The sequence below is a fragment of the Zootoca vivipara genome, chromosome 7, assembly GCF_965207765.1.
Source record: "Zootoca vivipara chromosome 7, rZooViv2.hap1.1, whole genome shotgun sequence".
In the NCBI taxonomy this organism is placed as follows: domain Eukaryota; kingdom Metazoa; phylum Chordata; class Lepidosauria; order Squamata; family Lacertidae; genus Zootoca; species Zootoca vivipara.
This window is the reverse complement of record NC_142590.1, coordinates 21,798,730-21,814,867: the sequence shown is the minus strand read 5'-3', so window position 1 is coordinate 21,814,867 and position 16,138 is coordinate 21,798,730. Positions and strand designations below refer to the sequence as shown.

The following is a 16,138-nucleotide window of genomic DNA, read 5'->3' as shown; positions in this document are numbered from 1 at the left end:
TGAGGTCAACATTATTTCCAGAACTGTTGTTGTTGTTGTTGTTGTTGTTGTTGTTGTTGTTGTTGTTTAGTCGTGTCCAACTCTTTGTGACCCCATGGACCATAGCACGCCAGGCACTCCTGTCTTCCACTGCCTCCCGCAGTTTGGTCAAACTCATGTTGGTAGCTTCGAGAACACTGTCCAAACATCTCATCCTCTGTCGTCCCCTTCTCCTAGTGCCCTCCATCTTTCCCAACATCAGGGTCTTTTCCAGGGAGTCTTCTCTTCTCATGAGGTGGCCAAAGTATTTCCAGAACTACATAGCATAATTCTGTGGGGCATTTGTTAGAGGCTAATGGGGGCTGGGGTGGAATGTTTCCTTAGATGCAAGTTATGTGTTAAAAAGCTTACAATGGATGCTCTGGAGTTTTATCCTCAGGATATAGGCCTGGTTGCATCATTTGATTATACTCTGTCAGTTGGTTTACACATGAGTCTGTGAAGTGTACACATATCCACAACCAGAAACAGTATCTCCATGACATATTGTCACAAACAAGGATCTTCAACTCTGGCAAATATGAAAGATCAGAAAAGACATAGGCTTCTTTGTGTTGATGAGGAGATGAGAGTTTGTTTGTCTCACATTAGACCTAATGTAAATGAGATTACCCAGCAAAAGCAAGCTCACATCTCTCACTGAGTTTGTTTACATTCTTAAGGTACATAATTTCTAATTATATTTTGGGAATGTTCCATGTTCTTACATAGCTGCATTGTTTTATACTTTCTGGGAGTCCTATGATCATATTACAATGTAGTTGCGTGCCGAGGCCCCCCAGAAAATTCCCCCCAATAACTCAGACAGAAACATCATTTTAGGTTTTGTTTTTGGCATAATTTTGGCCACAACTTTATTTAAATTACAAATTTTAAATTGAGTGTTGGCCTTGGGCTTTGGTTAATCTTCTGCCCCACGGTGGGACAGGACCAGCTCTGGCTTTCCTACGATAGGAAAGTCAAGTAAACACCCCATGGGGGAGGAGACAGCTGAGTCCAGGCCATCTCCCCTCCTCCAGAAATGTTCCCCAAGGCTCGTGCTCTGTATTGGCCCCAGCCTTACACCATTGCGGGGGTGTAAGGACGAGAGCCCCGGAGCCCCAGGATTCCTTTAACGGAATACTTCTATAAGAGCATCACTGAGGGGCATGCACCTCCATGCGATACCCCTCCCAAATTTATCAACCAAAGCCTAACCGCCAACCTAACAAGTTGTGACTATTTGCTGAGCAGTAGGCAAAAACCAAATGGCCACAGCCAATCAGCCAAATGGCAAAATTCCTACTGGCCCCTGAATACAGGCGGCCCCACAGGGCAAAGCAAGGTCACTCTAATCCTGCCAAGGAAAGGAGGTGGGCGGGAGGGAGATTCAATCAGCTAGCAAAAGTGAAACTGGAAGCTAAAACTCTGAGTCTTAAACACTCACCCTGTCAATCAAAGAACTGATACATGCATTTTACCCCAGCAACACTCAGCCCTCCAATTACCTTATCTCCCTTACTTTTAGACCCACCCTTTAATACACACACCGGCTTTTTCTGCTGGGCCCTTCCGCAACACTCATTATTCCCTAAGGGGTTAATGAGCTTTGTGTTCTATGTTATAAATCAAGCACTGGTGGGAGTTGCCCCCCCCAATGTATTTCTTATCAATAAAAAATGTGGTGTGGGGCGAGCAAATATTTATTCTGAAAGTGTGGCCTGGGAGGTGGGGGTGGAATGGGAATCACTGGTTATATGATGCTAGGGTGTGGAGTTTGTGAACAATTGTTTTTTTGGGGGGGGGGGGATGAATATGGGATCACATTTATTTGGCTTATGTGTTTTAATTGTAACTGTGTTTCTTGTCCTTGTTTTAGATTTTCTCTGTAAGTCACCATGAGACCATTTTATGGTCTCTGGCAGTGAAATAATACTAATGCTACTAATAATATGCACTACATTAAATAGATGAAGATGATATAGGAAGGGAGAGAGGAAACAAGGGTTGAACATCTGATTCCTTCTCTGAGAATCATATAGCCTAATCCACAGTGGTTCTGCTGCTGCCAGTTGCTTCTGAACTGATTAGCAGAATATAACAGCATCCATAAGCTAAATGCATTTTGGTACAGGAAGCTAAAGTAATAGGGGTACTGGAAGCCAAATTAGCAGATTTCTGTGCTACAGTAAATCTCTCCTGGCCCTCAGGGTCATCCACTTATTTCCCTGGACTGAAACTATGTTACAAATTTAAAATTATGATTACAATAAACAGTCATTAGTAAGAGAGAGAGAGAGATAACCAAAGCAAGATATATTTTCAATATGGCAAGGCATAAATTATGCTGTAATTATTATAGTGTTGTTTGTTTGTTGTTCAACCCCAAACATTAAGATCCTTTAACCTGATTAAGTAAAGCCATTTTGGGGTGGTTTGCATTTGTTGATTTTGCAAATGCAAATGCCCATCTGTCCCCCCCTTTTTTGCAGCTAATAAGTTTTGCATACCAAGCAGTTAAAAAAACAACCTTTTCCACATAAGCTTCCTCAACTTTTTATTTTTATATATAATAGAAGCAGTACAGGCCTAAGGCTCTCTCATAACACCGAGTTTTGGATAAAGGAGGGATTTGTATTACACTACTAGTCACGCAGGTATTCTGAGCAGAAAGAAGATCATTGTTTAATTTAATTTGAGTGCCCCAAGGTACGGTCTTTTATAGGCTACATTCCTATCTTCAGTCTTCATAATACCGGTCTTTTGTATGTTAAAGCCTTGACTTCACAGAGATTTACACTAAGGAATATAAACCAGCTTAGATAACTCGGTAAAACTCCAGATGGGCAGCCCTTTTAGTGAAACTGTAACCTGTTTCAATTCAGCTCAGACCCTCATCAGACATCAGACATCCTCCTAGCAGTGTCAGAGCCAATTCTGATTGGTGTGATTCCCACAATGCAAGGCTGTATGTCTGAATAACGTGGCAAGGTGGGCAGAGGTGACTTGAGTGCATTGTTCCCATCTGATTACTACCATCTCTTTGGTTGTGAAGCAGCTTGCTTGGGAAAGACCCACACAAAGAGTCCTGCTTGTAGGGAAGCATTTGTTTATTATTTACTTTGCTCCCCCCCCATTATTAAAGGTTCTCTCCTCCCATTTTACCTGTTCTGTGAGATAGGATAGGAGAGATGGAGACTGGCCCAATGTCATCACTTCATGATCTGTGGTAGCATTTTACCGTTCCTATTAGACAAGGTATTTTGACTCAAAAATCATGTCAAAAAACTGGGATCGTCCTATACATGGATAGTGGCGTGGGGGGGGGAGCTGCACACTGCCAGCAGGGGTGTTCAACTCCCCCCCCCATGCAGCTGCGGGAGATGTGTGCGCTAGGGAGTGTTTTCTGCAGCAGCGTGGAGGGGACGCCACCAGCCAGTTGGTTGGCAGCCCACGCTCTAGAGAGCTTCCTGCCACAGTAGCGTGGGAAGCAGCTGCCCACTTTGCCAACTCCAGCAACGGCCTTGCTGGGGTGATGGCATGCGTGCAATTCCCCCTTTAAAAAGCTCAACAATTTTGGGCCATCTCCCCTCATTTTCTTTAAATTTAGTCTTATACACGGAAAAATACGGTAATCCTGGTTTCCCTTGTTAGAGGATGACATTCTAGCCACTGCACTGAGGGGTGGCAGACTTCAGTTCTGGGGGGACCAAATGTGACCTGTCAGGAGCCAGCCGGCCAGCCAGCAATACGTCACACAGAGTAAGTGAAGGAAACAAGGTCTGCTCAGGAGTGCCAGGCCTAATGAGCACAGCACCTCTTCCTTGGTAGGTCTTGTCGCTAAGATGCAGTTTTGGAGACTGAAGGTCCCCACCTTCCCACAGCTACCTAAGTCTCCTCTTCTCCAGGGTTTTTCACAAGTAATCTGAGACTATGCTGGTACTTCATGCCTCACCTGGTCCTGTGAGACAAGGGAGGAGCGGAGATCATTGCAGCATGAGGGGAAGACATCCTTGCTTCTTCACCAGCCTGACTCATCTCTGCCTCTGGGCCTCCCTCACCCCACGCTCCTGCTTCTGGGCTTCTCTCTGCCACAGATTCTCCCTTCACACAAAGCCATGTTGCCTCTTCAGCTTTTGACAGCCCCTCCTCTCAGTCGTCTCCCTTTTCTCCCTGTGACCACTCATCTATAAAACAAAGAAGTTGAATAAGAACATAAAGCAGAAATTGGTTCCTCCGGTCCCAAGTGTTCTGTGAGGTCTTAATGTGCCAGTTGAACACCAGTAATGATGAAGCCAGGTGAAAGTTCCACAATCCAGGTGCTGCCACTAAGAAGGCTCTGTCTCGTGTAGCTACCCAGTGCAATCAGGCCACTGGGGGCGGCAGAGTAGGTGGGCTCAGTCACACATGTGCCTTTGTGGCATGTAATTGTGCCATCAAGATGTAGCTTCCATGCCATAATAATAATAATAATAATAATAATAATAATAATAATAAGCACAGTATATCATTAACTTATGTTCACTGTTTACTGAAGGCTGATGCAAGATCGGATATCCACTTCTAGCTACAGTTTTCAGGTTCTGGTTTATAGAAAATCACCATTAGTCTTAACCAGGGGTCAGCAAACTTTTTCAGCAGGGGGCCGGTCCACTGTCCCTCAGACCTTGTGGGGGCCAGACTATATTTGGGGGGGTGAACGAATTCCTATGCCCCACAAAAAACCCAGAGATGCATTTTAAATAAAAGGACACATTCTACTCATGTAAAAACATGCTGATTCCCGGACCATCCGCGGGCCAGATTTAGAAGGTGATTGGGCTGCATCCGGCCCCCAGGCCTTAGTTTGGGGTCCCCTGGTCTTAACTGTAGCTAATGCTGGTGCTTATGAATTGTTTAGTTGTGAACAATGGTTAGCAGGTAGCCATGGTTGCCTTGGTACATCCCCCTAGACCTAATTAATTCCCTAATTTTTTTAAAGGGGGGGATTATGTCTGAAGGATGTATGCTCTCTTGGGGAGCTATGGTCTGTAAACCAGGCTCTCAAACAAGTATACAGGAGCAGATTCTGTGCACACCTTTTCAGCTGTATCTCTCTATCCATCCACTCACTCTTGCATCATTATTATTATTATTATTACTATTATTATTATTATTACCTGGAATCTCTGCAAAGTCCTAGCTACATTAAACAGCAAACTGTACATTAGAGAAATAAAGTAAATCAGTATTTGATAAAGCAAATCAATTTTCATCCATTTTGTGTCATCATTCACATTTTTGCAAGCTGATGAAAATCTGCTATCTCAGGTACGAGGGCTAATTTGAGACACTTGCTAAGGAACTGAATATGAATGAGGAGAAATCAGTGTAGCCTTGATAACATTAGTTGTGAGAAAAAGTGGCAGCAAATTCTTTACTCTGTCTTCTGGCTTTGTACAAGGTATTATTTCTGTAGAGCAACTTACTTCATGCTGCTATAGTGGTGCTAACTCTGTTTCGACTTCAGCAATTCCATGGCCATGTGGAGATGGGAGAAGAAAATCAATTGATTTCACAATTATAGGGAGAGAATTTTTGATTGGATTCACATTTGAAGGTGAACCTACCTAATTTGGACTTTCCAAAACCATACGGAAAAACAGCTGCCCTTCGAAATTTGTACATCTCTGTATTTTGCAATGCAGCTATCTAGCCAAGTAACGTATATAAAAATGCATATGTTATTGAAAATGATATGCAGAAATGCAAAATATTGTAGGGAAATGCCTTGCAAAAATGTGCATGGAAGGCAAAATAGCATATGAACATGGATATAAAAAAGAAATTCACACTACAATCCTGTTGAATTTTCAAGAAGTCTTTAAATAAAATTCACAAACTGACGGGGAAATGTGGAAAACTCAACTTAAAATTGGAAAAACGAAAAACCGAGAGAAGCTGAAATGGACAAATTAATTCATCTCTGTCTCTACGACACGGATGCCTGAATCCAAAGACCTACTTTGGCAATTTCAAAGAGGTCTAGGAATACATCCTTTAAATAATAATAAAAAAGCTTTGAACCGCTGACTCCTTTGAACAGGTAGACCACTGACACTTCTAGGCAGGTGGAAATAAACAAAATTGCATCTTCCAGATTCTGTTTCGAAAAGCTTCCTTGTGTTGGGATGACGGGAGAGAGAGAAAGATAATGTTGGCACGGCACATGCTGCTTTGCTTATAATACAGATATTCTCCCCATTATTGTTAAAATGCCTAAGCTGGAGAAAATTATCACGAGAGCCTGTATGATTTGTACCTTCTGGAGGTTCTCTCTCTTCTAAAGTGGGTCCCATCAGGATATTCATAAGCGAGCAATGGAAGTCGCAAGGATGCAGCTGCTTTCGAAATGCCGGTGCAACTCTCATGAATATTTCATGAAAGCTGCATGTGCAGGGGAGATCACCATTTTTATTACCGTGTTTCCCCTTTTTTAAGACATAGTCATAAAGTAAGCCATGGCAGGATTTTTAAGCTTTTGCAAAACATAAGACATACCCCGAAAATAAGACATACACCCATGACATGTGGAGCGAGACCGCCAAGCGCCCCAGCCAGCCAGCGGGACCTAGCACGCCAGCTGTGGCAGCAGCAGGAGGGTGAGGCCTGCATGCTGTCCCGCCACCCAGAACTGGCTGCTGGAGCGCGGAGCGCCCAGCAACTCAGAGCGCCGGGCGGAGTGCCGGAGCCAGCGGCCTCACCTCCACCCGGCCAAGGAGGCCTGCCATCCCACGGCGCTGAACCAGCTGCTGGAGTGCACAGAGCGCCCAGCAGCTTGGAGGATCCAGCAGTGCCGAGTGGAGCGCCGGAGCCAGCGGACTCGCCTCCACCCGGCCGAGGAAGCCTGCCATCCCGCCACCCTGAACCGGCTGCTGGAGCGCGCGGAGCACCCAGCAGCTCGGAGAACCCAGCAGCGCCGGGCGGAGCGCCGGAGCCAACGGCCCCGCCTCCGCCCAGCCGAGGACGCCCGCCATCCCGCCGCCCTGAACCGGCTGCTGGAGCGCGCGGAGCGCCCAGCAGCTCGGAGAACCCAGCAGCGCCGGGCGGAGTGCCGGAGCCAACGGCCTCGCCTCCGCCCAGCCGAGGACGCCCGCCATCCCGCCGCCCTGAACCGGCTGCTGGAGCGCGCGGAGCGCCCAGCAGCTCGGAGAACCCAGCAGCGCCGGGCGGAGCGCCGGAGCCAACGGCCCCGCCTCCGCCCAGCCGAGGACGCCCGCCATCCCGCCGCCCTGAACCGGCTGCTGGAGCGCGCGGAGCGCCCAGCAGCTCGGAGAACCCAGCAGCGCCGGGCGGAGTGCCGGAGCCAACGGCCTCGCCTCCGCCCAGCCGAGGACGCCCGCCATCCCGCCGCCCTGAACCGGCTGCTGGAGTGCGCGGAGTGCCCAGCAGCTCGGAGAACGCAGCAGCGCCGTGCGGAGCGCCGGAGCCAACGGCCCCGCCTCCGCCCAGCCGAGGACGCCCGCCATCCCGCCGCCCTGAACCGGCTGCTGGAGCGCACGGAGCGCCCAGTAGCTCGGAGAACCCAGCAGCGCCGGGCGGAGTGCCGGAGCCAACGGCCTCGCCTCCGCCCAGCCGAGGACACCTGCCATCCCGCCGCCCAGAGCAAAACAAGCGCATGCTTTCCCTTGGCTTGTAAGGCTCTTGCTGCAGACAAGTGTGCTTCACGGCACTCCAGCCTCTGTTGTTTTCCCCAGCAGAAAGTGCCATGGGGGCACTCATCCATACCACAGCAGAGTGTGTCTGCTTCAAAGGATGAGTTTGCCCCTGACGAGGGCCAAGTGTGGCTTGCTAGCCCAGTATTTCTGTGGTCCCTGCTCAGGCATTCCTGTATTGAGATACCCAGTTCTGGTGACAACTGGGGTGTCTTTTAAAACCTCCAATTTACAGAGCTACCTGACCTTCTGGAGGCAGCTGCATTCTGATCTGGTAGATTCTAAACTTGCTCTTTTTCAGTCAGTGGGATACTTCCAGACTCTGCTTCTGCTCTATCTGCCCTGGCTCTGTCTTCCAGCCCTGTCTCGAGGGCTATTGTTTTTCAAAACAAAAGTCTGCAATCCCATACAGTATCCCCGTAAGTGAACATATCTAACAATTGCTCATAAAATTATGCTGATGCCCTTCTCCTTCCTCAGAACAGGTCTCAAGCCAAATCATTCTGAAGTTGAAATTTAAGACACAAGCTAGCCTAATGGCTGGATTTCCAAAAGATAAAAACACAATTCTGACAACCCTTTGAATAAGCAGCATTGCCATTTGGGCCAGGGCATGGGAATCTGGTATCTGTGGACAATGGTGAGTGGAACTGGCGGCTGCTGCAGCGCCGAGCACTCAGAGAGCCCAGCAGTGCCCCGAGCCAGCGGCCCGGCCGAGGAGACCGTAAAGTAAAAACCATAATAAAAAATAAGACATCCCACTGAAAATAAGCCACCCTGTGTTTTTTTGAGAGAAAAAAGTTATAAGACGGTGTCTTAAAAAAGGGGAAACACGGTAGCTAGAAATGTGCAGACCTAAGTCTGGGAGGGGCATCGTTCATGTAAATACACCTTAGGCCCTGCCGATGTACATGGCATGTGTCTTTGAATGCCTGTGATTAATTATTAAAGCGTTCAAAACACAACAGGGGGGGGGAAGGGAAATACCCCTGAAGTTTTTGCTAAACGGGAGCAGCGGATCAAAAGCATAACACATCCTCCTCTTTAAGCTCTGCTCATATCCACCATTATTCCTAAGTGGGAAGCGCTCGGTTTCCTTTTCCAGAAATTTCCTGGGAATTATAACTGCACATGGTAAACATTTTGTTGTGAAATGGGTAAAATAGAAAACGAGCCTCTGTGGATAGTAGTGCTCTTGAATTATGGTTGTTCTTATTATTAGCAACTGCACCTCACTGTTCCTCCAAGAAATCCAGTATATTATACGATTGGGCCCATTTTGTCCTCGAAATAATCCTGTAAGGTCAGCCCTGTTTAGGGAAGTTTTTAATGTCTGATGTTTTATCGCTGCTTTATCATCATCATCATCAATTCTATTGGAAGCCGCCCAGAGTGGCTGAGGAAACCCAGCCAGCTGGGCGGGTTATTATTATTATTATTATTATTATTATTATTATTATTATTATTATTATTATTTCTATTGTAAGCTGCCCAGAGTAGCTGGGGAAACCCAGCCAGCTGGGCGGGTTGTTGTTGTTGTTGTTGTTGTTGTTGTTGTTACAATGCAAGCCCAGCACTCTACAGTCTTCCCTGTATCTACCACACTACTCTGACTTAAGTGTCTCTTCACAATGGTACCACACAGGCTGTTCTCAACCGTCAAAAGCACCACCGCACAGGCTGTTCTCCATTGAAACCTTAGCAAAGAAATCTCTTAATTCAATACAGAGGAAGGTGCATTGCTGAGGAATAACCCAAGACACATGCAAGGACAAGCAATGGAACACATTATTATTTATGGATGCTCCATTATCAGAATATTTCAAGATAACGCTCTGCACTGTAAGTCAGCCAGCAGTGGTTTAAATATAGTGATGCTTACCTCAGGCTGAAGGCGCAGACATAATATTTAAATGTGATGGAAGTGGTTTGACATACGTTGACTACCCTGAAAACAGATATGCTCATTTGAGCTATTTCCGCTGCACTTAAAATGTTAACATCTGTTCAATACAAACGTCTTTCTTGGTCTGATAAATGATGGTTTTATCAGGTTAGGATTGCAGTGGCCAGGTTTGCACAGCACGGCAAGCCCAAAAGTACGGCTTACCAAGACATGTTGGATCCCAGAGAAGAGCTCACACCTGGGTTTGTTTGTTTTTTCCTTCCCTCGTCCTTTAGCTCAGGGCAATGTGACACCTAAGCCAAGGTTAAGGAGGAAAGTGCTTAAGCATGAACCCAGGAACAGAGGACACACCAAGCCAAATTTAATTATCTTCAGCAAAGAACATGGAAGGAATACATGTAAATAATTATAGGAAAGGATCTAGCTGTGACACACGACTCACGCACTCATACGGTTTGTTTTGGGATAAATTAGTTATCATTCTCCTAAGAATTTTTTAAGTCATTAAGATCATATTAGTCACGAAGTCGGTGTTGCTGATTTCAACATAATGTATCAAAAGGCATTATCGGTAGCTGTCACAAGAGGGAGAAACTTATTACAGAGTAATAAAGTGAAAGACTGTTCCATGCTCTGGAATCAAAGAGCATTACTACTATAGAGCCATTATCAATAGAACAGATAGCTGATTGTCCTCTAAAAGATGGCTGTCCCACGAGGGCAGTAAGTGCTTGAAGACTTCTATTTCTAGCTTTAAAGAGATCGAGTTGATTTTCTTCTTCTTCCCCATTTAGCTTTTTGTCATCCTGAACCGTTCTTCAAAGGAGATGAGTGTTCAGAAAAACCATTTGACCTCTCCAAAATAACTGTGCTTAGGAGCTTTTGGGGGGAGGGAGGTATGGGGGGGGATGGCTTAATACATCTTTGTCAACTCATGTTGTTTAGTTTATTGGAGACTCCTGTGGCTCAAATGGCGTTGATTACCTCCGGGATAGTTCTCTGGGACCACTGTATGCTCCAGACCGGGGTCCTTGGGTATGAAGTGTCTTCCCACCCCGCTCACAAACTGACCGCTGAACAAATAACGCTATAAACAGGAGCAGTCTGAGCTTTCACAGCCCGGTGGGAAAGTGCCCTTCATGGTACCCCCTTCTATGTTGGGGCTGGGCGGAAATGTACTTCACCAATGGTAAAGGTAAAGGTAAAGGGACCCCTGACCATTAGGTCCAGTCGTGACCGACTCTGGGGTTGCGTGCTCATCTCGCATTATTGGCCGAGGGAGCCGGCGTACAGCTTCCAGGTCATGTGGCCAGCATGACAAAGCTGCTTCTGTCAAACCAGTGCAGCACATGGAAACGCCGTTTACCTTCCCGCTGTAGCGGTTCCTATTTATCTACTTGCATTTTGACATGCTTTCGAACTGCTAGGTTGGCAGGAGCTGGGACCAAGCAACGGGGGAGCTCACCCCGTCACAGGGATTCGAACCGCCGACCTTCTGATCAGCAAGCCCTAGGCTCAGTGGTTTAACCACAGCGCCACCTGGGTCCCAAGTCACCAATGGTAGTGGCACTGTTTTAGACTTCTCACAGTGCCACAGAATGCTGCATTGTGGGAAATTTAAGGTGGCAGCTTGTAGCCACCCAGTGCCTTATGTGGCAGGATTTAAGCCCTGGTAGGATTCCATGTGCTGGCACCAGACCTGAAAACAAATTTCTGCTTAGTAGTAGGGGGCTCACTGTTCAAAATCACCTGTACTCAGGAATAGCATTACCTACAGCAGGGATGGGGAACCTATGGCCCTGCAGCTGCTATTGGACTGCAACTCCCACTATCCCTGTCCATTTGCCAGGCTAATGAGAGCTAAAGTCCAACATCCCCTAGAGCGCCACAGATCCCTGATCCCTGCCCTAGATGTACAGGTTGCATACAGGTTCATACGGAATTTTGAAGTGTAACCACAAGTGTGGAATTTCATACATCTTGGTTACTTTTCTTTGTTTTCTTAAAATTGGAACAGTGGGGAAACATTTTGAATAAAAATGGCTACTCCCATGGAGGGCGGATAAAAATAGATATAGTCATGTTTGGGTCCATACCCCTCCAAGGGTCTACCAGTTGGCTGGCTCTGGGCTACAGAATAATCAAAATATAAATAGTCCGAGTAGGCGAAATGCCTTTGACTTTTTGTTTCAGTTTGGTACGAGATGTTTTTGCCTGCGGTTAAGGTTTCATTCTGCTTGGACTTATGCATTGCTGTGGAATTGCTCACCCATGGTGCAGCCATGGTAAAGACGTTCTCTTCCTATTTGTGGCGTTTAACCTTTCTGTGGTATATGTGCAGCTCATCATAATTCCTCGGTGCAAAACAGCTAAATCCTACGTACAAACAATCTTATATGGTTAAATTAAAGCTGCCCGACTTATTACGCCATTTTAATAAAATGAAATCCAGTCATGTTAAAGAATAAATCCAGATATCCAAGTGCTTTTCAGTGCACTATTTGACCCTTGCAAAGTGGCTGTGTGAGAGAGAAGAATTGCAGGGGAGGGACATTGGTGTTTGTGACCCACTGCAACCCACTTCAAGGATCAACACAGGTTCTAGATTCATTTAAAATGGGTCATAAGGTTTTGTGTTGTTTTTTTTCAAAGGGGAGGCTCACATTTTTGAAAGCCCCTTTCCCCCCCACCCCCACCCCCCAAAACAGCCCCAGCCCTAGACCATGCACTTGTTTCCCTTCCAGGACAATCCACACAGTTTTGAAGCATTCAACCAGGGGATACTTCTGGCTGTCCACAGTGATAGCTTGAGCAATTCTACATCATACTGCCAGCCCTCTTAAGTTTTATTTTTAGGTATGAGATATATGGCAGACATTCTTTTCCTGCTGCCTTGGACTGGGAAGAAGGAATGCAGATGCAGCTTAAGATAATGAGGCAAAGCAGAGCATCTAAGTATCATTTCAGCAAGCCACAGATTCAGCAAGCAGATTGTTGGAAAGTTTTGATCACATTACTTTTAATTATGCACTGTATTTATCTGACCTATTTGAACAGGATCCAGAGCTGGTGCGCAACATCTGTCGCTGGGTGAGGCAAGCTGTTCGGATTCCTTTCTTTGCCAAGCTGACCCCAAATGTCACGGATATTGTGAGCATTGCAAGGGCTTCCCGAGAAGGTAACAAGCTCAGATGTTTTGGCATCTACCTGTCATATAAGCTCACAGCTTGATTAATCAGGACATGTAAGTGGCGTTGTAGCAAGAGAAATCTACTAAAGGACATGAGACATTTGCCATTTTCATTTTTGCCTTCTTTCCTCACTGAGAAACGTATGTGAAGGGATGGCACTGGTTCATACATTATCTGGGCCTTCACCTAGTGAAGGAGGTCGTGTCCTCTTTTCTTCTCCAGGGCTGTCTTTTGGGGGGGGGTTGAGGTGGGAGGGGGGGCAAGGCACCCTCAGTCCATCCTGTTCTCTGTGCAAGTCTCAATCCCTTAGTGCAACTTTCCCCAAATTGGTGTCCACCCGAAACTCACAGCTTCCCTGACTATTTGGCCATGCTAGCTAGGGCTGGTGAGAGTCGTAGCCCAAAATATATTGAGGGCACCAGGTTGACTGCCTGCGCCACTAGATGCTGCTCCTCCTCCTCACCATTCCTGCCGCCTGCTCTCATTTGTCAGGCAGGGTTGTGGCAACTCCTCCTCCTTATTTTTCACCACTGCTCATTTGCTTTACTCCATTTGGACCAGAAGGGGAGGGCTGGTGAGCAAGCGGGCGGTGATGGTGAGGAAGAAGAGGAGCAGATCTAAAGGGGGGGCTAGATAGTGGAGCCCTCACTGGGATGTGGACTTAAGCAGATGTCTAATCATGCCAATCCCTGCTTCTGGGCCTGCTTTCCTCTGCCATGCAGATGCCCTCACATATATACCAAGCACCCCAAGCTGATATATGATAACATGCATTCCTGGCTCATAGCATTCTTTTCTCTCCTTAAAAAGGGGGGGGGGGCAGAGAATCACATGGTTTAGATGCCAGCATGGAGCAGATGAGAGATTCTTCCACTTCATGAAGACCCAGCTAACATATAACTCATGAGCAGAAACTGATGCACTAAACCTTTTGAGATACATGAAACCTCCCCCCCCCAAAAAAAAGAAAATCCAGATTGCTTTGGTTATGGTTGTTTTATTCAAGGAAAACACAAATTTGTAAATCGTTGCTTGTTTGATGCAAATGATAATCAGATTGTTTCTTAGACAATATATTTTGTCCTTAAAAAGGCTAGCTCTTATTGGTTTCCATATCCTGTTTAAACAAAGGGACAGCATGGAGGATATACACACATTCTTTATTTCAGTCCAAAGACCCACAAAAACATCTTCAAAAGGAAAATAAAACAGAAATACGGGGAAAGGGTTCCAATGCGGTCTCAATGTTTTATGCAGAACATGTAGGTTCCTATTTCTTTTTACTTCCAAGAGGAACTTAGCCATGGCCAGGGTAGTATCATTGTGTTTGTGCATGGAAAAATAGAACTGTAAATTTATAGCTTTCCTCAACACTCACCCAGCACGCCTCCCTCCATCTCCTATGCAATTGGCCACTAGGGGTGGGGGGCTAACATATGATTGCATGAAGATTCAGCCATGCAGTCAATTTCCAGCATAAAATCCAGAAAACATGAAATAATCTTTAAATTCATCAGATTGTCTATGCGTAAACTGCGGTCAAAGGTTAAGCCCTTGTGTGAATGTCCAGTCAAAACAATTAGGTAAAACCACGCTATTTTGGTTAATCCTATTGCAACCCTTCATAAGCACTCATCATTTGCTCAGAGAAAGATTTTATAAAATTCACATGTATTCCCCTTGTAGGTATCTCTCCATTGTTGTTGTTGTTGTTGTTGTTGTTGTTGTTGTTGTTGTTTGGGGGGGGATTGATTTATATTGGAATTGGACAATAGTGTACTCCCTGAAAGGCCGCTTGAGAAGGCCAGAGCACAGAGAGTTCCCTGGTTGCATCCCTCTGGTTTTTTGGACCATTTCCAGCAGAACATCAAAATAAACATGGGTTTGTTATCAGGTGTGCGCTTAACATACGGTAGGAACCTTCCTTGTGAGACCTGGGTCCATCTAGCTCAGTATTTCTCCACTGACTGATGGCAGCTCTCCAGAATTTCAGGCAGAGCTATTTCTCAGTCCTACCCAGAGATATTGGGGAATGGATCTGGTACTTTCTGCATGTGTGTGCTCTACCAGTGAGCCACAACCCTTCTCTGACCACAGCCACTAGCCAGGAGCTGCAAGCAATCCCTGCTCCATGACAAGTGTAGCTGCTGTAAAGATTACTATGTGTGACATCCTTGGGATATTTGAAATGCACTCTATAAATTCCAAATTTGTAAGTTTTTTTTTATTAAAAAATGATATGAGGACAACGAATTGGTTGAGGGTAGATTACGGCTAGAAAGAAAGGCTGACTTAGCTTTATGGTCTTCTTGCGCTACCGCTGTGGGATAACTTCCAGCATCTCTTTTCCAGCTTATTACGTCTGTCCCTAAATTTGTCCTCAGGTGGCGCAGATGGTGTTACAGCCACCAACACCGTGTCAGGGATGATGGGACTGAGAGCAGATGGCACACCTTGGCCAGCTGTCGGGCTGGGGAAGAAGACTACCTACGGCGGAGTGTCAGGTAAGTGTTGCCCCTTCCCGGCGAAAACACCTCCTCTGGGGCCAGCGAAAGATCAGGCAGTACTTGCAGCACGGCTAGGGGCGTTGTGCCTGCTCTGTTCTCCACGCTTTTTTGCTGGCCAGTGTGTTCCCTAATAGTCATGACAGATGGAGCAGATTGAGTGTGAACACTCTGGGGCTGCCCTTTCCTTAATGGTGAAACACTGCAACGAAAGGCAGTGATAGGGTCAACCCCGAGGAAGGGGGAAATCTCTTTTCTCTCATGACCCACAGTTTTCCTGGAATTTTTCATTCTGTCACAGTTGTCAGGCCACATGTTAGACAGAGGCTAATCAAAGGGCACCACGAGAGGAAAATACAAGCACTCCCATTGCATCGTGGGAGTTTCTTTATGTGCTGCACTTGGCATCTGTCTCCCTCTTGAAATCCACCTTCCCGCCATGTTTCCATAAGTGGCTCCCCCAGGGATGTGAAACCACACTCCCCAATTTAATTTTTTCTCTGTCTCACTCCTTTGTGACACACACACACACACACACACACACACACACACACTACAGTGGGTGCCGGCACAAAACATGATTTTAAACCCTCTGTCTGAGGCGTGGGGGGAGTTGTGGTACACCCGTGCCACGCTTTATTTTCACTGATGGATTAATCTGTTTGACCCCGTGCCCTCAGTTGCTGTGACAACATGAACCCGGTCCTGCCGAGAAAATGCCGTGAGCTTCTGGACTGTAGTGGTATGGAGATTAGTCTCCTTGGAGATATAAACAGTGGTAAATATTCATCGCATAATGGTGCCCCACTGTTCAAGCAAAATGCA

General features: G+C 46.3%; 1 protein-coding gene across 4 annotated transcripts in view; it reads left to right on the top strand.

Moving 5' to 3' along the window:
• DPYD (dihydropyrimidine dehydrogenase) overlaps positions 1–16,138 on the top strand; it is a 520,906-nt gene that overhangs the window by 404,800 nt on the left and 99,968 nt on the right. For all 4 annotated transcript variants that reach the window (XM_088673792.1, XM_035123774.3, XM_088673794.1 and 1 more), the window contains 2 exons: positions 12,676–12,796; positions 15,194–15,313. In XM_088673792.1, the coding sequence (XP_088529918.1) occupies positions 12,676–12,796; positions 15,194–15,313 (241 nt within the window). The remainder of the gene's footprint in view (positions 1–12,675; positions 12,797–15,193; positions 15,314–16,138) is intronic.